Source organism: Salminus brasiliensis, chromosome 1 (assembly GCF_030463535.1).
Source record: "Salminus brasiliensis chromosome 1, fSalBra1.hap2, whole genome shotgun sequence".
Classification (NCBI taxonomy): Eukaryota; Metazoa; Chordata; class Actinopteri; order Characiformes; family Bryconidae; genus Salminus; species Salminus brasiliensis.
The window spans coordinates 15643393-15669526 of record NC_132878.1 but is presented as its reverse complement, the minus strand read 5'-3'; the positions used below and the strand labels follow the sequence as shown (position 1 = coordinate 15669526).

The 26134-nt window shown below is 40.1% G+C and overlaps 1 protein-coding gene across 1 annotated transcript; it reads left to right on the top strand.

Annotated features, from left to right (window-relative positions):
- The first annotated feature begins 23341 nt into the window (after positions 1-23341).
- cd180 (CD180 molecule) lies at positions 23342-26097 on the top strand. The gene is made up of 3 exons (XM_072693011.1): positions 23342-23434; positions 23986-24146; positions 24254-26097. The coding sequence occupies exons 1-3, from the start codon at positions 23342-23344 to the stop codon at positions 25983-25985; spliced, it is 1986 nt and encodes a 661-aa protein (XP_072549112.1). The 3' UTR covers positions 25986-26097.
- Positions 26098-26134: the final 37 nt, after the last annotated feature.

The window sequence follows — 26134 nt, the reverse complement described above, 5'->3', positions numbered from 1 at the left end:
TTTATCCAACACTAACCAAGCCTGACAGACTGAACGTGTTAAATCCACCGTATTATCATTATACAACACTGCTTTTAACCCCACTGTGGCACTGTGCCTGCCTCAGCTTGTTAGCACATCACCTTTCTCTGCTGGCTCCAGTGGGCATTCACCCATGTAGCACAAGGTACATGGAATACGAAAACAAAATGTACTCTGATATGTTTGATGGGATTATTATGCCATTACGATACAACCTAATGCTAGGAGCTCAATATTAAAGTGCACTAAAAGCTGTGAATGACAACAGGCAACCTAAATAAGCATCATCTTCATCCATGGGATACTGTTATCTGTTAACGATTAGCCTGTACATTTACTTAAAATCTGTTCTGAACAATACACTGCAAAACATTTCAAGGTATTGTGTGCTCTTGGGAAGTCTGTATTTCAACACACTAAAGCCATTGCTTTGACAGTTGGAGATGCACAAGTTAAATTATTCATAGTTCATAGTTCAAATTCTCCTGTTTACAAAAAAAAAAAAAAAAAAAGAAAAGTGGAGACATGGCCTTCTGGCATTCTGCGGTTAGCATGCCAGTTCCAGCTATGCTTCATCAAGAAGAATGCAGTGCACAGTTCTCGGAGGCGTTTGCAAGGCTGTCAGGATCGAGCCTGCTTACCCCAACCTGCATGTATGTGCCTGTAGCTTGCAACAGCTGTTCAAGCAATTAAAAAGGCAGTGCACAAGACATTATCTGAAATCTAAGCTCTCTGTGTCACCTTTGGTATTTTCCTATGGCTTTCAATAGCTCTGAATGTTTTTTGGAAATGAGAACAGCACTCAAGATGAGATTTCTTCAGCACTTTATTCTGTAAGTTTTAATAGTTCTGGTCAAAATATAAAATATAGTAGTTTAGCCAAGACCTTCTTGGTATCTTAAAAGGGGCTTTAGTCAAGATGCACGAAACGCAACCTCTAGTGGTCGAGTGGTGCACACAAAAAACCCCGGAATGCTGGTGTTGCATCCAGCGCTGCATTCAACTTCATCCCCTCAGTGTGTAATTACCTCCATTTCGGAAAAAAAGTTAACTACCATGTTTACTATCATGAAGCTTTTGGGCAGCACAGCGTGTTTTTTGCCCTACAGTGGCCACCGGCCAGCTTTCACTATATCTGTTATTGTAGGCCAAAGCTGATATTTTTCATGTAAGCCCACATATCTGTTAATACTGATGTTGATACATTCGTAATGTAGAAATTGAAGCAGTAGCTACCTGGATCAGCACTGCAGAGAAACATTTGTTTCAGTAGGATTACAAAAGCAGTCAAATTATTATACAAATTGTGTTGCCTAAACGCTCGGTTCTTTCAAAGAGCCATGAATACATCATCATCAAATATCCTACAATGTTTTACATTTGTCCAGAGCTAATCAATTTTTAAAGCAAACACCTGCAGATAAAAATCTGACTGATATTGTAGAGCAAATAGTCTGAAAGAATATACTATGTAAGAGCAATACAGCAGGATTTCAGGACAACTGCATGATTGCATTGAATGATTACAGCAATGCCTAGACAATAAAAAAAAATGAGTATTTTTGAGTATGATGGAAGATTTTCCTAAAATATAAATTTTTCTTTCACCTCCTTATAACATTCCCACACACCATGCATCTGCTTTAGCCTCTTAGATAAGAAATCCTCTGGCTTGTCTTTTATTTTATGCGTGGTGTCTTCAACAGGGTCATGCAAATCCCATGTGTAAATCTTTCATAAACGTACCGAGTGTCAGAACATGCCAGAAAGTGAGAAAAAGGTCAAACATGGTGGAGGGGATGGAGGCATTTTGTTTTTAATGCCTCATGGGATTGAAATCTTGCAGAATTGAGCTTAAATGGCTGAAGCTCAGCACAGATGCAGTGCTTATTTTAGCAACCCATTCTTGTTGGACCTGAACATCATGGTGCCGGATGTAGAAAGTTGTCTCTGTGTACTTGATTGAGATATTTCAGTTGCAAAGCCGGATGTTAAGAAGAGGGCAAAGAGATGTGCACATAAGTACATCTGTGCTTTGATACCAGACATGGCACTTTGGGGCCGGAGCCAAAACACACAAATTTTCATGAAATTAGGCCTAAATCTCTCAGTGTCTCTCAGACACATATACACACAGACTTTACAGAAATCCAGGGCAGCGTGCTCAATCAGCAATAATCTTCTTTGGCCAGCGGCAGGAGATATCTCTGACTGAGCTGGAGGCTGGGGGTCATGGCCAAGCTGCCACTGAATTGGCTCTGACCAGATCACATCCTGGGCCTCTTACGCAAGACAGGCCAGCTGCGTCCAGTGCATATCAGGATTGGGCTTTACATAACAAGGCTTGGCTGCCTTGCTCCTCTCCCATCATTCAAAAGTTGAGAAATATAATACAGCCTGAAAAATACAGAAAATGTGTAACAAGCATACCTGTAAACAAAACAATTAGCCAATGTGTTTTAGGCCTAGATGTATTTGGATATCATTATATTATATGGCATGCTGGAGCTATGAAAGAAAAAAATGAAGACTGTTAATTTCTCTTTTTTGTTAAACCCCTACATTTCTAAAGGCATGTTGGCATGCTAGCTAGCTTGAACAAGGATCTACAAAGACTGACTTTACACATTAAAAAAAACAACAATATTTCCATTTCTGTATTCTTAGTCTAGTATTATATACCAATTATGGTTAATTCCATTCATTTTACATATATTTTATGTCTATATACCATAAATAAATTATGGATACACAGCATATGTTTGGAAAATGTTCAACCCTCCAAATCAGATAAACTGACCCTGTCGTGGAAAAGATAAATGATGGCTGCATCTGCAATTTTTCAACTAAAATGTAGCTTTCTATCCTCCCTGCTTGCCTTGTCTTTAACTGAGGACATACACTACGGATCAGGCAAAATTAAGAAATGCAGACAGAAAAAAAAAGTTTCATGTAAGTATTTGGACACAGCCGAGAACAGAGAGTGTTATGGCCTCGTTCAGGAGAGTAAACTTTATAAGTGCTTTCTCAGCTCGGTAGAGCTGCTTTTAGAGTAACTGCACATGACAGACACACTGTCCTTTTCTCCATTAATTAAACAGTTCTAGATCTGCAGACACAGACAATCAGTCAACTTGGTTGATTCCATGCTGATACCAGTAACAATTGTGATCAGTGGAGTAAATTCACTTCACCTACGAAAGTCTGTAAATATTAAACAGAGGGTGAATAAAATGTAACATCTGATGAATGTGTGTGTGACAATACATTTAAAATAATAACTGATTAAAATAAGGTTTAGTGTTGAATGAAAAAAAGAGACTCCCTCTTCAGATGAAGTAAAATGTTCAAATTAGAGCCAACCAGTACAATGCTGGATGCTGATGAAAAGTCATTATACTCTACACAAAGTGTTTCTACAGTGGATGATGTGCCCACGTGTCCCCTGTTTGTGGACTTGAGTTAAAGTAGTTAACAACAAATAGAATAGTTAACATTTAGTTAACAACAAATAGAATAGTTAACATCACCAGAATAGTTCAAGTCTAGCTAATATTAGATTCAGTAGTAACAATCCGTAACTTCAGCTAGAGTTAACATCTAGCTAACATCAGCCAGAGTAGTTAACATCCAGCTAACATCAGCCAGAGTAGTTCAAATCTAGCTAATATCAGATTGAGTAGTTAACATTTAGATAACATCAGCCAGAGTAGTTAACATCAAGCTACCTCTAGTTTCCAGTGAGTTCTCAATCACGTCTTTTTCAACATCTCCTTGGCAATTCGCTCTCGTTTCTGATTCAGTGTAACACTGACAGATGCTTATCCATCTACTTTTAACATTACTTCACAAGATAGTCATGTTAAACCCTAAACCTAGCGGCTCACTGAACTGCAGGCCTGAAAATGGTCTTTGTCTGCCTGTGATGAAACACAAATTCCTGAACGGTGATTTCAGAATTCCACTACTGCCACCTTGAAAGGCAAGGTTGTGCGTGAGTGCTTGAGATGCTGCACAGCGTGCGGAAGCTGAGTCAAGTTAATCCAAAAGCATTTGACAGTTTGGAGGCAAGTCAAAAATAACTTATTTTCTTCAGCGAGTGTTCTGGAACAGTTTAGGACAATTCTTGGACATGTTTGGTTTACCTTTGGTTCCTAACAAAATAATAGTTCTAAGTCCTGCCCTCACTGATTATGTAAAGTAGTGTGTTTGTATTTAATGATAAACATTTATGCAAAATATGTATGTGTGTGTATGTGTCACGTTTTTCACAGACTCGCACGTTCACCACACCACTGCAGGAAAAGCTAAGTGTGTACTGTGCTGTTCCTGGTGAAATAGTTTTTTTTGGAAATCAATTTTCAGTGCGTGACTCTGGTTGGGGTGGAAAACGGTCAGACATAAAAGTTACAGGCCTATCTGCAACTCTGTTATTTTGCCTCCGAATAAAACACACTTTATTTCATGGAGGGTTTGTGTGAAAAAAAGATTATCGCTTATTGGCTACTTTTATTGTCTTCGATAAGCTTTTATTGGCTGGTGTACATCACCATGACTGCCTCATAGAAGTTCTTCGCTCATTGAGTCTTACCAGACAGTGTTGCTGTCCTTTCATTGGGCCCTCTCAGCGCGATGTAAAGATGTAGGCAGGTTAGCTTACATAAAGCTTACATAAAGTTTTGAGTCGTAAACATAAGAGTAATATAATATAATAGTAATAAATGTAATAGTCAAGACTATTACAATATAGTTTTGGGGGGTTGGAGTTTTGGAATTGGCTGGTTTTCCAGCCCTGTTTTGATTAGGCTGAATTTGCTTTTGAAGGAGGATACAATGATGTTCCATGCACTGAACTGAACAGTACTGAGTACTGTAAGAGTCTAATCTCATATTTAAAATGTTATTTCTTAAATTAGGATAAACACAATGATCCAAAATGGCAACGCTGGAAATAATATCTCCATTTTTGACAGAACAATCTTTTCTCAGAAGCTTTTCCCAGAAGTGCTCAAATTTTGCATTCACTCCCTTATCACAGTTCTGCATGCCATGGCAGTGCTTCCACCTCTTAGATAAGGAATCCTTTGGAGTGTCTCTAATATGATGCCCAGTGTCTTCCACAGTGTCACAGCCTTGAGACTGCAGCCAGAGAATTGTTGCTTGATCTGCACTAAGCCTCGAGTCTAAATCCTGCTCAGACCTCCCACTAATACCTGCTGTGGGCCCACATTGGACCTTTAGCACTCAGCTAGGTCAGGGGACTTGGCCTCTTGTCTGAGGGGGGATTTTCTTCCCTCCTCCTTCCTCTCGCTCTTTCTTCCCTCCTCTTTCTTCCCTCCCCCACCCCACACTTCTCTCTTCTCTCCCATTCCTTTTTCTCCTGCTGGTCCCAGGCACCGGTTGCACGCTACGAAGGCAAGCTTCTGCTAGCCTAGTTGCACACAGTGTCCAAATCAGCTGTGCAGCAAGGCAGAGTACCATTCCGGAAAGAATTCTGAGGCTTAATTAAATCCATTCAGATTTAACAGTACTCAGCTTGCTTGGTGCTTGCCTTATGGTGGTGCCCAGAACATGTTTATGCAACACAGTAAAGGAAAAATAAAATTTTGCTGGGTTTAGTATATATTGAGACATTATGGTATCCTTTGCATACTGCCTGTAAAACCTGAATATGTGACCAGTGTCTAGCTAGACTGACTGGAAAAAATTGATTAAAAAATAAAAAAAATAATAATAATAAAAAAATACTCTGGGTGTAATGATTCAAACATTTTCAGGTATGATACCATATTTGCTTATGCTAATACAAAAACCTACGATGGACCCTGGGGTCATTCCGGTCATGTGCCCATGATTCTAATGATGCTATGGCGTAATACTGTGGGTACATTTTAGAATACTGATCAAAAGGTTTTGCTCTAATGATGAATCAACAGTTCTCTTTTTCCAATGATGGTTAAAAGCACATGTTAAAATGTTGCAATGCCTGAATTACTTATGACTACTCACTACCTCATGCCAGTGTGACTTCTGTTGCAGAAATGTAATAGCTATGCTTTGATGTGCTACACGTATCTATATCAATATCACAAGCTTTCCTAATGCACTTACCATGGGAACTCACACCACCTACTGAAAATCATAGTAACAACTGCGACTATTATTTATTATTTATATCCAAAATGACCATTAAAAAAATAAAATAAATAAAATTGCATTGACGTCTAATCTAAATGTACGATCTTGTTCTTCTCTTGTAAATTTTCATTTTGGACATATGAGGTTTTTGCATGACAGCAACAAATATATTTCGAATGTTTGGTCTGATTGTGTGAGCAGTTCTTGAATACAGTCTACATGTGTGGTTTTCACATAGCAGTGATTTTTGTATTTTTCCCCATAGGAATAAAAGGGGTGTAAATCAACAAGGGATTCAAGGGAGGATACCACAGCAACCACTTGGCAACACCATCTTACAAGACCATAGCAACCACCTAGCAATACAATATCACCCATCTAGCAGCACAAAAGAGCGACAATGTAGACCACTATTCTGGAAACTTAGTCGATAGTTATGGAGCTGCAAACCCATAACCACCTAGCAGAAACTCTAGTTTCACTCTAATGATCATGTGGCAACAACCTAGCAACTGGCTGGAAGTGGGAACCACTTAAGCTGCGCAAGCATTCTGTGAAAACCCTTCTAGCTATCAGCTCATCTTCCATTCGTCTTACTGTTTGTTCAATAGATGAAATATATTGGGAGAAATTAATCAATTTGAACCAGAAACAGGATTTTTTACCTAACAGAAATGGACTTCCTTATAAAAGCATTCCAAACAGGGACTTTTTTGGCATTAATCATTCCGTTAATTATGAAGTGTGCATGGAAGTTCTTAGATCAACTGGCAACAGCAGCACAAAGTATCAGGAGACTGTTGGTAATTAACGCCTCTTTAAGTAAATCTGCCCTTAATCTCTTAGTCTATGAAACAGGACAGAAATAAGATCTTTACATAAGTTTAAAACATCTAATTAATTAAAAAAGAGTAAAGCATGTATAGTCTCATTTACACACCCACCTGCATAATCAGAATCTTAATGTTAAACGTTCCCTTTTATTACTTTTTTGAGGGATTTACAGTCCTATTCCTTTTTAATTTTGTGAAACTGCAGCCCTTTTGCCTTTTGTCACTCATGTTTTAAAGTCATAATTTAATACCGTGACATATAGTACAGCAGGATGAGACTCAAAAGGTCACAAAAACGCTGTCACCAAATCTTGTTTTTTCCAGCCACTATCGGCTTGGGCAACATGTTTTAATCCTGCTAAGCTAAGGTCAACGAAGTCTTTAGTTGGACTCTGACAATTGAACTGTCTGGGAACCCAAAAGTGCAATTTTGTGGCAGGCAGAGAACCAAAGAGAACCCTAAGAGAACACTAAATGCAAATGTAAATAAAGGTGATTTAAAGGGTACTTTGGCGATGCTATAGAAGAACCACTTTGTTTGTACAAGAGATGTTTAAGCGTTGAAGAGCGTTAAAGGACTAAAGAACCCTCATTTGATGTAAAGGTTGTTTACCAATTGAAAGGTCTTCACCAAAAGTAGTCCATCTATGGCAGAGCTTAAAGCACCATTTGTAGCAAATGTATTGTTCAGAAGGTAAGATATGTTTCAAATTTAAATAATAATAATAATAATTTTAATGTTTTTTGTATATATATATATGCAATGCGGTTCACACAGTGAATTAATTACAATGATGAGTATCATACAGATGTTTGTTCTGACTGAAGATTCAAGTGACTGAGCTGAACCCAGTCACAGTTTAATGCACATTCATGCTAATAAAAATAGCTCCTTTGAAAAAAAGGGGTTGTTAAAAATGCCTCTCTGGTTGAACTTTGCTTATTATTAGCTAACATGCCAAAGTATGTTTTAAAAAAGAAAACTGGGCTGGGTTTTATGGTTTCTGCACAGCTCAAGCATGCCTATATTTCTGGAGCCAAATACTCATGCCACAGTTTCATTAAAGTTCCCTCGCTTCCCAGGAAAGAGCATGTCACTGGAAGGTCACTGTATGGGTTCCAAGGCTTACACAAACAGGCCTTATTATTGTTTTATTTGGCCCAAGGAACTAGAGAACTGTGGAAGCCTATATATACAGCTGCGTTAGAGCTGCGGACTTCAGAAACAGACATGGGGCCTTTTTCCTTTTTGTTGTCACTTATAAGCAGAGGGTGGATTCATGTGGTTATGGCAAGCCAGCTCTACCCTTACCTGTCCCTAAGGTACTGGCACCTTTTGAATTCCACCCACAAACAGAAGTAATTAAGTTTTCAGCACTTGTGCAATTCGCCTGAAATAGAGCAGGAGTCTTGTGGTAGCTATCGCCGCGGTTAACAGGCAGCGAAGTAAGTAAGGTGCATAATTTGTGGAGGGTGAAATTCTTTGGGTTGCTTCCAGCTGGGGAGAACAGTCGAGAGCTTTCTTCGGTGTAGGCGCAACGACTGGGCGGAAAAAATGTTTTTTGCTAGCTGGCACTGGTTTATCACAGGTACCATCGCATTAGGAATTTGCTGGCATGTCAGAGGAACAAGAAGCCTAATGTGCCTCTGTGTCCCAGCACTATTAAAGACTAACATTTCAGCACTGGGACCCATGCTTAACAAGTTTTTTAACTTTTCTTTGCAGGCCCAGGACAGCGTCTACTAAACGCTGAAAGTTCTGAGAAACTTCACTTAACTGAAATTCTAGGTACTGTGTCCAAATGAATAGTGGAGGTATGGGGCCTGATTATACTTGAGGCAGCTACAGTTTCACTCAAGTTCATTTGCTTCCCAGGAAAGAGCAAGTTGCTGGAAGGTCACTTGAGTGAAATGTAAAATAGTATCTTTTTAAAGGGTATCCAAGTAAGCAGTAACTGTTATGACTTATAGAAGAAAAAGGAGGAACCGCTTTTTAGCATAGGAAATAAACTTTGACCTAAAATCAAAGTCAGCCCTTTCCCCTTGTTAGTTCATGTCCAAGGTTATATTAGTCATGATTAATCATACTTGCAGTTTGAAAAAAAAGTTATTTTTAATGACCTGCCCCACCACTCCACATATCCTGAGCTAGAGAAAAGCTGAGCTAGAGGCCTTCCCCGATAGTGTTTCACTCTGAATTACGTCAAGATACATAAGGAAAATGTCTTCTGGCTTTTGAGTCACTTTAACTACAATGCTGGGCCCAAGCTAATCAAGCTCAGACACACCCTTTCAACCAACCTGGTGTTCAAAAATGTTCATCACAATATTAATAAAACTCAAGTAAAACTGCAGTGCAACTTTACTGCACTGCAATAAAGTACAGCCACTTTTTCTTCAGGGTATTTTCCACCCCTGGTGGTGAAGACCCATTTTAAACCACAGACTTAAAAAGAAAGGTGCTACAAAGGGGTCTTTAAGAAATACCACAGATGAGCCATTTTTAGCTCTATAAAGAACCGTTTTTTGTAAAAGAGATGCCAGTATGAACAACCTTTCTTTCACTTACTTACCATTTAAAAGGTCTCTTCTACAAAAAAAATGGTCCACGATGGGCCTTTGTAGGACTCGGTCAGTGCAGTATGACAGACAATCGTACAAAATCTATCAGCTTTATCTGCTACTAAGTCTGAAAGGTCAACAATGAAATGTATCTCAGCAATTATGGCACGCCAGGCATGCTACACTCGCTGGAAGAAACTCAAGCCACAACACAACAACATTGATCTCTTTATAGACATAGTGACAGGCTGTGCCACACGGCAAATGAAGTGTGTGCTCAATTCAAAAACAGTGGAAGATTCATTTTCTCTTCACCTCACCCAGGAATACCCTACACGGAAAATCTGGGAAAATTCCCACCCACGAAAACTTCTCAAAGAAACAAATAGCCTACCTGACACTATCCACGTATTGTAAGTCGTGACACTATTCACATATTATATTCTAAAGTGTTTTTTTTTACACTATCCACATATTCTAAAGTTAATTTTTGACTATCCACATATTTTTAGACTATCAGTATACATGAAAATAAATTGTGACACTATCCACATATTCTAAAATAAATTGTGACGCTATCCACATATTCTAAAGTAAATTTTTTCGCTATCCACATATTCTAAAATAAATTGTGATGCTATCCACATATTCTAAAATGAATTTTGCTACTATTTAAAAAAAAACAACAACATAAAAGTGGTTTTGTTTAACCGAAAAAAATGACTTTGTGTGTAACAATCAGATAATGGTTTATTCAAAGTATTTATTTGAGTTGAATGAACATAGTTCAAATGCTTGTTACCTCATGAAGTAATATTTTTAGGTTGAACAGATAAACCACTTTATACAGTATAGATGAGTAACAGCAACATAAGACATGAGCCACAGGGTTTCTGCTATTGACTAATGAACATTTCCTGAGCCACTACATGCTAGCCACTGTATTTCTTTCGCCACTCTCCCACATTGTAAAAACAATAAATGAAACAAAACAGTAACTCGCCCACCATTACAGAGCCACAGAAGTATTCTTTTTACAGAGCTGGTAAGACTTCTTGTACTTTTTTAGAAACATTTCAGTTGTTTGCCTGGAGGAGGAAAGGGGGCCTCCAAAAGCCAATTCCAAACATTTGCCTTAGAGACTTGTACCACATTCCTACTGGCGCAGTAGCACATCTTTCATTCCAGAATCTCCCCCCAAGTGTGAAAGGACACACCCTGCCTCCACCCGAGCTCTAAAACCCAATATAGGAGTGGGTCTTAGGGCCATATATCTTCTCCTGACTTTTTTCCTCCAATAACATTAGGCAGAGAATGGTGATTTGGTCAGACGTTTGTCATAGCCAAGGCGGAGGTCATGTTACTGAAATCGCATGTGCTAACCATTTGTGATGCGTTAATGATCCCTAAAGAACTAGTCTTTGGACTGAAAATGACTTAGTGTAGATCTCTATGGTCAGATCAAATGTCTTGAAGAGTACGCACTTCCAAACGCTTGAGGCTAACTCCTCAAGGTGCTGGTGAAATAAGCTTCAAGCATAATGGGCATAATGGGGTGGATCATTTTTCAAACATGACATTATGAAAGCTTTTATTATGACTTGACAAACAAGTTTAGATGTTTGGGTTGATTTTTATCACTCTTCATCAGGGCTGCAAATCATGCATTAAGATCATACACAATAGATCTCTATTTAAAACCAATGGACCGTAAGTCATCTACAAAAACAAACTGCAACTCAAACCAGTGTTCCTCCTCACTGGCATTGGCTTATCTAAGGTATCTTCTCAAATGTTCCACCTGATCAGCAAGTAGAACACACACCTGCATAAAACACTGACAAAGAACTTCACTCCAGCACCTGAGAATCTGAGTCCAACAAGATTTACAACTGCACAAGAGGTCTGTAATAGCCATGTTTAAAAATGGCTCACTGTATAAGATGAACCTCTTCCATAACTGATGATTACAAGAGGGGCTGGGTTGGCTACTAAATTGAATTCCCTTTAAGATAAACAGTATTCCAGGATTTCTAATCCAGATCTCTATGCATCACATTCATATTTACCACAGAACGTAATGTTGCTGCACTGACTCGAAACAGTTTTGGCTCCCCCTACAGTTTTGGAGAGTAACTTCCTTTTACTCCACGTTTGTAAATACAAATCCCAGTATAAGCTCCCAGTCACATACAGCTGTACACGCACACTTGTTGCCAAATGGAAGTTAAAGAAGTGTAATACTACAGGATTTTACACAAATAACTTAGCTCAACCAAAGCTACATAGTGCAGTAGCTTATGTCACACTAAAGCCTATGTCACATCAGATGTGGGAAACTGCACCATGCCACAATTACTACACTCCTATATCAATGTAGCCTTTGATGTAGTTGTACTATAGATGAACATATGAAGCAGTTGGGAGTAATTAAAAAAAAAAAAAAAAAAAAAAAAAAAAAAAAATATATATATATATATATATATATATATATATATATATATATATATATATATATATATATATATATATATATATAAAATACATGTAAACATCAACAAACATCAACTAGCAGCTATATATGAAGCTATTGAGCTGAAAGTAAGTATTTGCCATTACCAGCAGTGAGGCCTGTTAACAGCTACTTAAGTAGACACTGGCTAAGTGCACACGTTTATTTAACCAATGCAAAGACAGTGAAGACATTTGTAGCTTGTATTTTAATCACAAAAAAAACAGAAACAGAAAAGATCGGTCTGATCTACACCAGCTCTAATCAGTCTGTGCTCGAATTGAACATGAAGCTGCCAAGTATAAGTTTTGATGTGTCACACTTTACATAAGCTATCTGTACTAGTAATTTACATTTAATAAGGGTTGCAATAAAGTACACATTTAATTGCAACACATCCATATCACGGACAAACTAAAGTTCCAAACAATACTGTTTACTCTGCAGTTCATGAAGCCCATAAATGGGAACAAAGCTGCAAAGAGAGAGTGAAAACAGGTCATGTAAAAATAAATGCTGGCTATTTGTGTTTAAAAAAATCCACACACATACTGTGAAAAAAAATACAACTAGAAAAAAATACTGTGGGATATTTTTCCTTTAAAGGTCACATGGAAAATGAAATTGCAAAAGTATATTTGGAGAACGTATCAGAAAGTAACGTATAAAAGGCAGCAGTGCCTCTGCAAATGAAATCTTCCTGATCTAACACACTGTAACACACAGGCAGAGTCAGCGACAATGTGAGAAAGTAGTTCTGCAGCTCTGAGGCCTAAGATAAACAGAACAGGAGGGGGCTGGGGAGAGAGTTTGGTGCCTCTGGACAAATGCTGAATGTGACTGTGTGTATGTGTGAGAGCGAGTGAGCGAGAGAAAGCGAGAGAGAGTGCGCGCGAGAGAGCATCTGGAATGTTTTCTGTTGTCAGCACTCTCTGAGCAAGCCAAACACACACACACACACACACACACACATACACACACCACTTAAACACACTTACATTCTTAGTGTTAGCATTAGTCAGTGTTTTTCTTGCTATTTCAAACAGAACGGTAACTAATCTGCACTTTCCTTTTTTCACTCTCTTTCTATCTTTCTTTTTCAGCAGGGCATGTTTGTTCTGTTCCATTTGTGTGAATGGCTTGGGTTTTCATATTTAAAGCCCAGGCTTTGGCCATTAATTGCGACATGGAGCTCGGGGGCTGGGGTTGGGGCCTGGCTCCGGCCCAAGTCACAAAATGTACTTGAACTAATTCCAGCTGAAGTTAATACAGGCCAGCCAGGATTTATCTGCTTCTCGGATTGCCTTACATACAACATAACTGTGTCAGGGGGAAGAGCAGCAATACTCAGTCACACACTGTCTTCCAGCCTACGGTCGCCTCCGTACACCAGCACCATAATATTTACTTTACCACAGGCCGACTTTTTGGAGGGGTTCTGGGCCCGCGGACAATAAAATCCACACAGAAAACGTTCCATTTGGCTACTTTGCAAACTTTTAGAGCAGGCATCTAATAAAATTAAGCTGCACAAAACCTTTCCTTTCTTTTCCTTTAAATTAGTCACCTTTACAAGCCTTACACTGTCTTACATCAATGTGATTGTAAATTCTGAATATGACTAGCAGGCGGCGCAGACCGCGGCGTGACCAAACAAAGGAAAATATTGTGCCGCTAACAACGAAGCCTCTGTGATCAGTGTCACAAGTATCTTTGTACTTGGTGACAAAGGCTGTTTGAGTCGTTTCTGTCAGAGAAAACACAGCAATTTGGTGCCTTTTTCACTCTGCACTAATTCAGCTCTACGTTAACAGGCAGCTGCCCACATGGCACTTATCGATCACGCATTAGCCTTAATGGATTGCGTAAAACTCTGTGAAATGCATCGTGCTACCGGTGACGTGTTCCGTGAGGCACTGCCGCTCATTCCCGATTCAACGCCCTCACTCTTAGCTTTTTCATTGGACGATTTCAGAATGTTTGCCCTTGTTGGATTAAACCAAATGTATTATTCATATCATAACTGCTGGGATTTAAGTATGGCTGGTGAGCATTCCTGAGCCGAGTGATTGATAGAGAAGATGACTGTGAAGGACATGGCATGGAGAAAGGCTGAAGGTTAATGTTGTAATGTTGGGAACAAAGGAAGAGCTAGCATGGGGGGTTGAAGCCATGCTCTTGGTTATAGAGAATGATCCTAAAGGCAGGAGCAATGCGAATGACTGAAAGACATTCAGTCATTCGCATTGCTACACATCACGTGTGTAGATGTCCTTCCTAACGTCCACTATGTGGATAAAAGTATTGGGACACCTGCTCATTCATTGTTTCTTCGAAATCAAAGGTACTACCATAAGAAACGTTTATCCTGCTTTTGTTGGAGAACTGTCTAATGTGCAGGGAAGACTTCCTATTAGATTATGGAGAGCATTGCAGTATACCCCTCCAGTCCACACCTGGCATTAGACAAGGTGCCAATAGCCACCAGAGAGTCCTTTTCTATTGGCAATACTTTACTGCAGAGACTACACAAGCTGTATGTGTGCATTAGCACATCCGTGTCAGCAGTGGGTACTACTTAAAGTAGCTGAATGCATCCATTAGAAAAGGTGTCCACAAACATTTGGACATGAAGTGAGTGGGTAGTTTTTGTTCTTCTGAAGACAAATGCTACCACTGCTTATGCCCATGAGCTTTCTAATGTTATGATGGTGCATGTGAGCATTTTATGGCAGCTCTAACTCAAACATGGCAACTCCATTAGACAATGGTTTTGAAACTGTGGGTCACAAAGAAGCTGCATCAGTTTATTTTTCACTCACAAGGGCACAGCTTACTAAATGATGCTTTAGACCAGAAGGTGGAACCACTCAGCCTTTCTCCACAGCCTTAACATTGTGGCCTTTTATGCAGGCATGCGTGCAAGAAGTCCATCAGCTGACAATGGCAGGGGCTCCCGGTCGTCACGCTTGGAACATCTTGCGCATGCAAAGCAGGTGTAAAATGTCCCTCTTCGCACCCTTCCACTATAATGTAGAATTTATAAATAGTAAATATGTGGCAAAAATGATGGCTGTAGTTTTACAAAGCTATTTACAACCTCAGAATTAAACACTTTTTTGCTTTTACTTCTTGGGTAAAAAAATAAGGCTGATTATTGGCTGGTTCACAGGAGCCATATAGCATTTTGGAAACACTGTAGCGTTGTAATTATTGCAGATTTGTACCAGATAGTGATGCTTCTCAGATCTTCTCAGCAGACTGAAGTCAACTCTGAATACTCACTCATTCACCCACCAGGTTTGGCATCATCAAACGGCACCTTCTGGTGTGTGGTTAGCTGTCTGAGGTAGTCCAGTTTGTTTTAGAGTGAGTGGATGCTGGAGAGAAGATAAAGCAAAAAGAAGTTGATCAGCTATGGTTAGCTTTTAGCCTAGCACATGCTCACTTACCTGAGTTTGGCACAATGCTTGAGTTTAGCTCTGCATAGTAGGGTAAGTGTATTAAGCTCACAAAGACAAAAAAGTCAGGGTGCTTAATGAGACCCTACTAGAGGTAGGGTAAACATACATACATTACAAAAAATACAAAAATATAGGTATGTTTACCCTACCTCTAGTCTATTTTACTGCTTTGTTTTAAAGGCGTGTTGGAGGGAGGATATGGTGAAAGTTCATTGGCTAGGGTTAGCTTTTAGCCTTTCAGAATTGCATAGCTGTAGCCTAGCACCCATTCACTGTCCTGGTTTTAACCTCGATGATTACTGGGTTTGTCTAAAAAAAAAAAAAAAAAAAAAAAACAACTCAGTAAGACCACCAAAAACACAGTAGTGCCAATTGTGTTTTACTGCTTCACCAGCTTTCCATTTCGACTTTTCTGTTTTGGTTTGGATTTTATTTTCAGTGAAGAGAGAACAGTGTTTGAGGTTCTCAGTATGTCACTTCCATGGACCGCACTCTCACTATGCTATTCAACTATGCTATGATAAATACAGTTTTTCCTTCTAGGCCATCTTAGACACACCTTAAGCAAACTGAGCAAACAAGGTTAAAGAGGATCAGAGCACTGCCTACTGACCCAGGGTCAGTTTTTTTCTTTTTCTGAAGGCTATGTAATATTAAGATGATCTGAAATGGTAAAGAGAGCTTTATTCAGTTCATTCAACTTAAAAACAATTACACAGCAAATATAAGTAACCTGACTAAAGACTAAACCGTTGCAGTGTAATAGATTTCATTCAGAACTTCTTACGCATCCAGTACGTTCAGTTCAGCACTTTCTTCAATGTTTAAATTCTTCACAGTTCCACTGTGCTTCTTTGTCGGCCGAAGACTGAAGGCAGATGAATACCATACCTTGGTACTGTAACATTTGCCTTTGTTTTGAGATCAAGATTTACACCCCACCACAATAAGCAGAGCCTATCTGTGCAAAGGCCTTGGAGATGAACCCAAACAGCATGTTCTGAATGTGTGGGAAAGAGATTTCCTCCTCTGAAAATCACTCGTAATTGTGTTTGAGGCCCCAGTCTGGAGCAGCTGATGGCGCATAATGTTTATTACTGTATCTTCTCAATGGGCCGTGCTGTCTTTTCAGCTTTCCCCCATGTGCATATACATATGGGTGTGTGTGTGTGTGTGTGTGTGTGTGTGTGTGTATGGTTTGGGTACATGGGGGGAAGGGTGAAGTGTAGGCTGAAATACAATAAGTACAGAATGAAATGTGGTTCTTTCTTTCCCTGCGTTCTTCTTAAGCCTAGCAGAGGGGTCTTGTCAGATTGATTTAAATGCAGGGTGGGGGGATGGGGAAAGATACGAGGGTAAATCCACGTGCAGATCTTTCATTGATGTCTAATTTAACAATCTGGGTCATAAGCGTCCTGCTGTCCGCTCTTTGTTCATACAGGAGGCCTCACAGGGCTGTGACAGTTGTCCTCAATGTCCCATACACTTCTGTGCCCCATTTCAATGAGCTCTTTAGTATGGAGGAGAGAGAGAGAGAGAGAGAGAGAGAGAGAGAGAGAGAGAGAGAGAGAATCCCTAAGAGGATTTAGGTCTGCAAGGGGAGGCTTTTTTCTGCTTACTAATACTGCATCCGCGAGTGGGCACAAGTGCATCTGCACCATCACGACTGCAACGCGAGCGAACAGCTGATGTGGGCAGAGGGTCTAAGAGGCTGCTGGGTAATAGCATTTTCTGTGTCACGACGAGGGGGTGTGAAGCTACTGCGCAATTGTACTTTAAAGTGCTGGACAAATACGGCAATCATGTTCTCAGCGTACCTAATAATAGGTGCATCTGTTCATTAATGAGCATGAAGCTCAGAGGAAACAACAACAACAAGATACGACACCGAAGGTCAACAAAGCCTGACAAATTAGAGTGGCAAAAAGACCCGAATCTGAACACACCTTCCTAAATCAAATGAGATGCTCAAGCATAATGTTGATATCGATGTTGTTTTCAATTTATAGTGTTTCTATGTAAAATGACTAAATATCTCACATGTTCACTTTGGCAGCTTTTGTTGACAGTGGGATGGAGGGGTGCAGATGTCCCAGGGCAGCCTAATGTCTGTGCTTCCTTCTGCCCCCACTTTTTTTATTTTTTTATTTTTATTTTTTTAGCTGGTCAGTTACAGTGAGGCCTGCTGGGGTCACTCTGCACTCTGTTAAATGCGGGGTTGGGTGCTGATGTACTGCTGGTGATCAATAACCGTGTCCATGGAGTCTGCCTTCCAGACTCACTTGACTGCCATAGAACCATCTGCATTTGCCGTTCACCCTCTGGCTGAAGTACAAAACCCCAGCCCCCCAGATAAGATGCACCATTTCGAATGTGTTGTTTTGACCAAGGTGGTTTCTCTTTTGAGTTCCTCTCAAAGTTTCTTCCTTTTCGCTTCGAGGGAGTTTTTCCTTACCACAGTCACCACTGGCTTGCTTACTAGATACTCTCAGACTCGGATCTCTGTAAAGCTGCTTTGCGGCAACGCGGCCCAACGCTATATAAATAAACTTGCTGTTTAGACCTCTGAAGTTGCGTTCTCAGTGTTCTGCCCTTATTAGAACCTTTGGGCCTAAGGAGCTTGTCTATATGGGTAAAAATGGATGGTGTTTTCCAAAACTGACACTATAAAAAATGCTCCAGACCTTCAGACGAGTTACCCTGTGTAAACCCCCCTCCTCAAATGTCACTGCATCTGAAGGAGCAGAACTGGGAATAATGCTACATACAAGCTTCAAGACAGCAGTTCAATTCCATCATTCAGGTATTAGTTGTGCCCTTCATCCTGCTTACTTTTCCAGTGTGAACACTGCTCTGAACTTGCACTGATGGTGGGTCGTGGTACACAGAAGTTTTGCATTTGAGACACAGGGACGGCTTGAACTGCTTCCTTTTTCACTCTCCTTGTGTCGTGTTACAGCTTGGTTTCCATTCTGAACTTCCTTGAACCTGAGCTGCTATTACAGGAAAATAAATTCAGTGTTCCCTCATGAGAACCAAGGTCCTTTTCCAAGATTTAAGCATAACCTCTGGCTTTAAGCTTTATACGGTTTAAGTGGTGGTTAGGGTCAAACTGACTTACACAGAATTTGATCCTGTATAGCATGAGGAAAACAAAACAATCCACGCTGAACCCCCACATTAGAACTACGATTACTCCTATGTGAATAGATCAGGGCCAGAATTGTTTGGGGGGGCGTGAGGATGTGGTGGTATAAGAGCCACATAAGGAAAAATATTATTTTGGGGGGGAATTTTGGGATTTATGTGCTTCTGTCCGTTTAATTACAAATTAGTACCCCTAAATAATGTCTTATCAAGTTTTCTGAGTTCCAATGTTATATTTGGAACCTGACATTTAAATCTAGCACACTAGTCACAGCACCAAGACTTAAGAGCAGACTTAATCTGCTTAATCTGGAAGTATGATTTTGATCACGATTATCCCTGATTTAATAAAGCTACTCCTTTGTTCATGTGAGGTTTTGTGCAGCTTCAAATGATTCGTTTGTAGATTTACATTATTTAAAATGAACATACATTGGAAAGCATTTCCCAGTTTTCTTCCATCCGTGACGTATTTCATATAGTAAAACACTGCAAAAAGGAGGGTCTTAGCTGCTGAGTTAGCCTAGCATTTATTTGGACGAATAGAGTACTATGGTCACCTTATTGTCTTGTGTTTAGTAATGTCTAAGCTTAAAGGTATCTTTGAACTATTAGTCTATTCTAACTAGCTAAGGTTTTCTTGGGTAATTAGCAAAGCACTTTTGTAAGTCGCTCTGGATAAGAGCATCTGCAAAATGCCTTAAATGAAAATGTATTTGGACAGGTGAGAGCGGGGGCGGGGAGGGGGTGGCTGTTGGGGAGAAAAGGTAAAGCAGGATGGCATTGATTAATACTATTTTCCTCCGCTCACTGTTATGGCATAGTGCCAAAAATCTGCCTATGTTTTAGAGGCAAGCCAATGTCACTACATATTTTTGGAAAATCACAAAAATAACTGGAGCAACATCCTTTAAAGCAACACCATGGAGCAGTTCAGAGTCATGCTGACGCTCCCCTGACTCGCAACAGGGAGATCAGCGACACTAACTTTGGTAAACCAGGTTCGTTCTGCTGCTAACTGCATGATGTAACTCTGGCGAAGTGGGCAGGACTACAACTCTGGTAATATTCCAGTACCACGTCAGTCCACATGCTTCTTTCAGTTACAGTGACAGTTCTGTAATACAGGTTGATTAAATTAGGCTTCACTGCCGCGGAAGAGCCAGTTGTGCTTCCGTAAAGAAACATGCTTGTAATAGAGATGTGTAAATATGCTGGATGAATCTCTGATTAGCCAAGAACCTTCATTTGATGACCTTCTTCACACTGACGCAGCTTTATGGATCTTTATGAAGCCAAAAGAGGTTCTGTTATGGCATCGCTCAAAGACCTCTTTGAAGTGCCTCCATTTTTTTAGTTTACGCTAAAGAAAGGTGTTGATAGTTTGCTACAAGTACTAAAATAGTGGTAAATGCACACAATCAGCTTGTTCTGAGTAACCAGAGAGCAAGATAAGAGAAATGCTGAGCCCTTTTAACCATGTTTACAAAATAAACCATTGTATCTGAAGATGTCCAGCCATGCAATCCTTACTAGATGGATTGGATAATACATAAACATTTATACACCGTGAACTGAACGACTGACGTAGCGCATTCAGTAAATAACGCAATGACCTCACATTCAGTGTAAATACGTAAAGCCGTGAAGGCCTAACTGCAGTCACGTTCTCTGTATTAACATTAGGATCTGAATGCACAGTAATCTTCCGGCTCCTGCTCACGGTGACGTCTTAATCTCCTGGAAGACTTCTTTCTATTTATACGTAGATTATAAAGTGTGTCTTCTTTATCTCTCAATTGGATGGAAGGATTGCGTAACTCGGCCTGCCTCACAATGTGCAACTGGTCAAAGAAAAGAGCCAAGACAGTGTACCTGTGCCCTCTGTTGGACAGTCTAGTGTACAGCAGAGTTAGACAGGAGTCCTCAGACACAAGACAGTTGCTCTACAATATTACAATGGCTGTGTGTTTGGGCTGATGACAGCTGTTCTCTCGGCTAGTTTTAACACTTCACATGAGTCGCTCTCCTAAAAAAACAAAAAAAAAACATGTATTTTTCACAGCAGTCGCTCTTTGTCTGAAAACTGAACGAGGAACTGACTGATAGAAATGGCCCAAAATTACATTACAACAAAAGTTGTGTTTTTGGACTGTTTTAACTGTATGTTTATTAAAAGAAGGTTTTTGCTTTGTCCTTTAAAAGTACTTCCAGCCGAGAGTGAAGGCCTATTTCACATTAGCTGAATTATGTAGGAAACGGCTGCTTGCCGTGATTTGCAGTAACCTTGAGCGTGATTTCGACTAATGCTTCACCTGTCGACCTGTTGGTTGTTTGAATCCAGCTCAGTTGTTTTTCTCGGTTTCCTCTTTTTGGAAGGCAATGCATACTGTAAGCACACAAAAATAAACATTACATTAATAAAATAATAATAATAATAATAAATTTATTTATTTTAACCAGTCATCATCTCCAGGCGACAATTAAGCCAACTTCTATCAAGCTACGCCATGATTATTGGTTGAAAACCAAAATGAAGCTTGTGCAAGAAAATGAAGCATGTGCTAGCAGGCTAGTTCACAAGCCAGATGCGGACGTTAACCTCCTTTAAGATTCTATTCTTTTAAAGAATAGAATGTTTAAGGAATGTCCAAACAAGCTTATTTCCTATTGCAGATGTTAACTTGTATTAAGATAAAGCTTAGAAAGTAGCTGATGTCCACGTTATTTCATATTGCAAGCTAACATGGATGTTAACAAGTTATTTCATATTGCAAGCTAACATGGATGTTACATCGCTTTATTAGCTACTTTTAGAAAGTAGCTGATGTCCAAGTCACCCCCTTTCATAACAGAAGCTGTGTGCAGATTATACTTGTTTACTTGTTTAAACATAACATTAGCTTCTTTTAGAGCTTATTTTATATTGCAAGCTAACGCAGATGTTAACTTGTATTAAGATAAAGCTTAGATAGTATCTGATGTCCACACATTTCCCGCTGCTAGCTATACACAGACGCTAACTTTTATGATTACCTTCTTTTAGAAAGTAGCCCAACTTTTATTGCCGTTTGCATCGAAGTTTACATGGACTAATTATTTTCTTGTTATTATTAACAAGAGTAATAAGTATCAGTATAACTATTGACTCATGTGGTGTTCGTGCATGACATTGTTGCTCACTTAGGGTTGCATGTTTCATGTCTTTTTACTGGCTTCACTGGCTAAAAGCGCTATACAAGTGGCACACACAATCTTCTCTGAGTAAATGGCCACCCAGCCCGACCTGCTGAAAGATTGCCTGCTGAGGTCCCCTCTACCTGCGTCAGACCAGCTGCCACCTACCAGTCCGACCAGCAGGCCCCCCCACCCACCACCACCCATAACAGACCAGCGGCTCACCTGCCTACCACTGCTACCTGTTTAATGACCATGTTAAAACCTAAATGGACTCTTAACTATCTGCCACTGCTAATATCATCACTGTTAACTATCATTACTCTGACCATCACTGCCATGACTATATAAAGTTATACTACACCATGATTAATATATTATGATTATGATCAGAGCAGTTTGGTAACCAATGATTTATAAATACTTCTGACCAGAGGAGGATGGGTCCCCCTTGTGAGTCTTGGTTCCTCCCAAGGTTTCTTCCTCCAGCTCTGAGGGAGTTTTTTCTTGCCACGGTCGCCGTTGGCTGCTTACTGGGGGTCTCTTGGATCCTTCATGTCTTACGTTATTTCTTTTTTGTCTCTGTCTTTTACTAATTACTAATTATGTAAAGCTGCTTTGTGACAACAATTGAAAAAGCGCTATACAAATAAATTTGACTTGACTTGACTGACAATGGACATCAGCTAAACGGAGCTTAGCTAGATGTGATGCAAATGTGACAATCTGCACATTGTTCGGAAGCATATGAGGAGATTTTTATTCACAGGGAATCCTGTTGGATTATGACCATTTCTCATTATTCCTTCCTACAGCGTATAATTTATCGAACTCAGCCCCGACACAACATCAACAATCCGAAGCATGAATGCTAGTCAGATGCACCACCCCCCTTCCCAAAGGTCCTGACCTCAACCCTATTGAAAATGTGGACTGTGCCTAATTTAATTGAACTCCACTAATGCTGAGAAGAAGAGCGGTCACATTTCCAACCAGGGTTCTGCCAGAAGCTTGTTGATGGCTACCAAAAGAATCTAGTGAAGGTGCAGCTTGCAGAGACATTTAACGAAACATATCCACCCTGTCTGAATAATTGTGATACTTTTTAACTTCTTGGACCGAATTCTTGTTTTTGTTTTCTTAATTCTTACAGATTTACGTTTTCCGTCATTCTGTTACAGAAGAATAACAGTAAAACAACAAAACATTGAAAGCCTGATATTGCCTCTCAATAATGTCTGCGATGAGTGTATGGTAAAGTCCTATGCGACCCTACGTGTATTAGCAGCTGCACTTCTTCTTACTTAAAAAGCAGAATCAACACAGAAGTTGAAGAACACAGAAAGAACACAGAAGTTGTATTGTCTGCATAAACCGACTGTGGGGGGAACAATAGGGGACATTTTCAGACTGGTTAATTTTCAGTTCTGCAAGTTTTCTGTTTAACAAGAACACACATCACTGTTCGGTTCTCTCTGTTGAACACCATGGAAAGCCCTTGGTCTCTCTGCACTGTGATTCTATTACATTTCATAGCCTCTACCGAAACTACTGCTTGGGTCAAGAATCAATGCATACAAGTAAGTGTGTTTCCTATGTCTCTGTCCAGTGAAAAACCTGTATCTCCAAAATAGTGACTTTACAAGAGAAGGCAAAAATTGGGAAGTTGATGTGAAATAAGAGCTCATTCCAAGTCATTTAAAGCATTTCTATTGGTTCATTTACCCATAATTATTTACAGGGCTAAATGGGTTCAAACCATGGAGAAAACTAAAAACAAAAATGGAGGTGGTTTTCATCTGAGAGCAGTGCTGTTTTTCTTAAACTGCTAAAAGGCTTAATTTAAGATGTTTTTCCAGTCAGTAACTGTGTACAGTAGTGCAGTCATTGATAGCTGATATGGCAGTGCTAATCTTTGTAATACTAATAGCAGGACAGTCTCTAATTTGTAAATGAACCACATCAAAATGTTACATTTATTTATTTATATTTTTTTATTTATAAAAGTATTTATTGCTTATTTTTATATCAGTGTTCTTTATTTTTAGTATTCTGATAATTATTTACTTTTTATTTAAAATCTAGAATGATTACTAGAAGAATGACATTTCTGCGTTGCTTTTGTTGTTAGACTGCTGATGGTTATGACTGCAGTGGACTGGCACTACAGTTTGTGCCAGATGAGATCCCAGAGTCTACAGAAACTCTGGACTTTAGCTTCAACTACCTACCGGAACTGTACAACTCTACCTTCCACAGACTGAAGAACCTCATTTCATTGGACCTGACAAGGTTAGAGATCACTTTAACCCATCCCCCTCCATACATACCTCTCTACGTTCTGATTTGGTTGCCGATAGAAAGCAGATCATCCATCTCATGTGTTCCGTTGTGCGCAGGTGCAGCATTACTTTTCTTTTTGAGGACATCTTTCAACATCAGCCGAAGCTTGAGAGTCTTGTTTTGGTAGGTAACCTGCTGGTGTTCATTGCAGACAGTGCTTTCTCAGGACCAGAGGGGCTAAAATACCTGAGTCTTGCGGACTCCATGATACACAGTCTAAAAGACATCCCTACCACCAATCTCGCCTTCTTGGAGACCCTGGATCTCGCAGGAAGTGATATTCATTCCTTAGATGGCTTGAACAAATTCAACGTCCAGCAGATGAAAAGGCTTCTTCTAGACATGAATTCTATCGAGAAGATCCAGGCAGCGGATCTGCTTGCTCTTCAGACAGCAAGCGGACTAGAACTCAGCTTCAAAGGGAACGATCTTGTTGAGGTTGAGCCAAACGCTTTTCAGGGACTGGACATGGGCAGTGTGGATTTCAGTGGCTGCTTCAGCAAAATGAACACCTCTGTTTTCCTGAAGGGACTACAGGGAATGAAAGCCACTAAGCTGAATCTAGGGATATATGAGGACAACCCTAGGAGCTTTGTAACATCTGCTGGGCTGCAATCATTCTGTAAGATATCAGTGCTTCATTTAGACTTCCAACTGCAACATTTCAGTGATCTCACAGAGGCGAGCTTTCAGTGCCTGTCAGGGCTTCAGGCGTTAGACCTCACCAGAGCACATCTTTCAGCATTCCCGCCCAACTTGTCCAACCTGTCTACGCTGTCTCGTCTGACGCTAGACGAAAATAAGTTTTCAGACGTCTGCCAGATCCATGCTGCAAACTTCCCCATGTTGACTCATTTGTCCATTAGTGGGAACTTGCATATTCTGTTATTTACAGAGAACTGTCTGCAACCTCTCTCTCGCCTCGAGGAGTTAGACCTCAGCCACAGTGCCTTGACTACTAAAGTTTCCTGTTGTAACAAACAGCTGACTGGCCTCGGTCAACTGAAGCTCCTAAATCTTAGCTACAGTTTTGCCATGAAGTGGGAAGCTCTTCCATTCAATTCCACCCCACAGCTAAAGCATCTGGACTGCAGCCATGTGATCTACAATCTAAGTAGCACCTCTCCATTCAGGAATCTACACAACCTTCACACACTCAATCTGTCATGGTCCAGAACTGACCTCTCAAACGTAGATCTTCTGAAGGGTTTGGAGAACCTGCAAACACTCAATCTGAAAGGGAACACCATACAAGGAGGGGTTCTAGCAAAAGCAGAGAACTTCAATCATGTCCCTCTTTTAGAAAGTCTGGTTCTGTCTGCATGTGGCATCACAGGCCTCGGTGAAAAGGTCTTTAAAGGCCTCACACAGCTGACATATGTGGACCTCAGCGAAAACCATCTGACCATACTCAGTACCTCGGCCTTCCATTCCCTGAAGCAGATTCAACTCAGCTTTGCCAGGAATGCAATAGTGAAAGTTGACGTTGAAGGTTTGGAGGGCTTTGGGGAAAGAAGTACCATTGATCTGAGCTACAACCCACTGGCTTGCAACTGTACCAACGAGCAGTTCATGAACTGGGTTAAAGCAAACACTAATAAAATGAAACACTTACAGGAGACGGTTTGTGATGTCACAAATCAGGAGATTGTGAACATCCATTTACAGTGCAAGATTTCCAGTCGAACACTCGCGCTTGCACTTACAGTCGTAATTGTAATCGCTTTTACAGTCGTGGTGCTTTATTTTGTGAAGAAATGTTCGGCCTCCTCCTACTTAAGATTGTGAAGGAATGCGCAAGTACATCATGCGTTCACTATATATGGACACCCCCCTACTGAATGCATTTAGCTACTTTAAGTTGCACACACACACACACACACACACACACACACACACACACACACACACACACAGCTAGAATAGGACTCAGATAA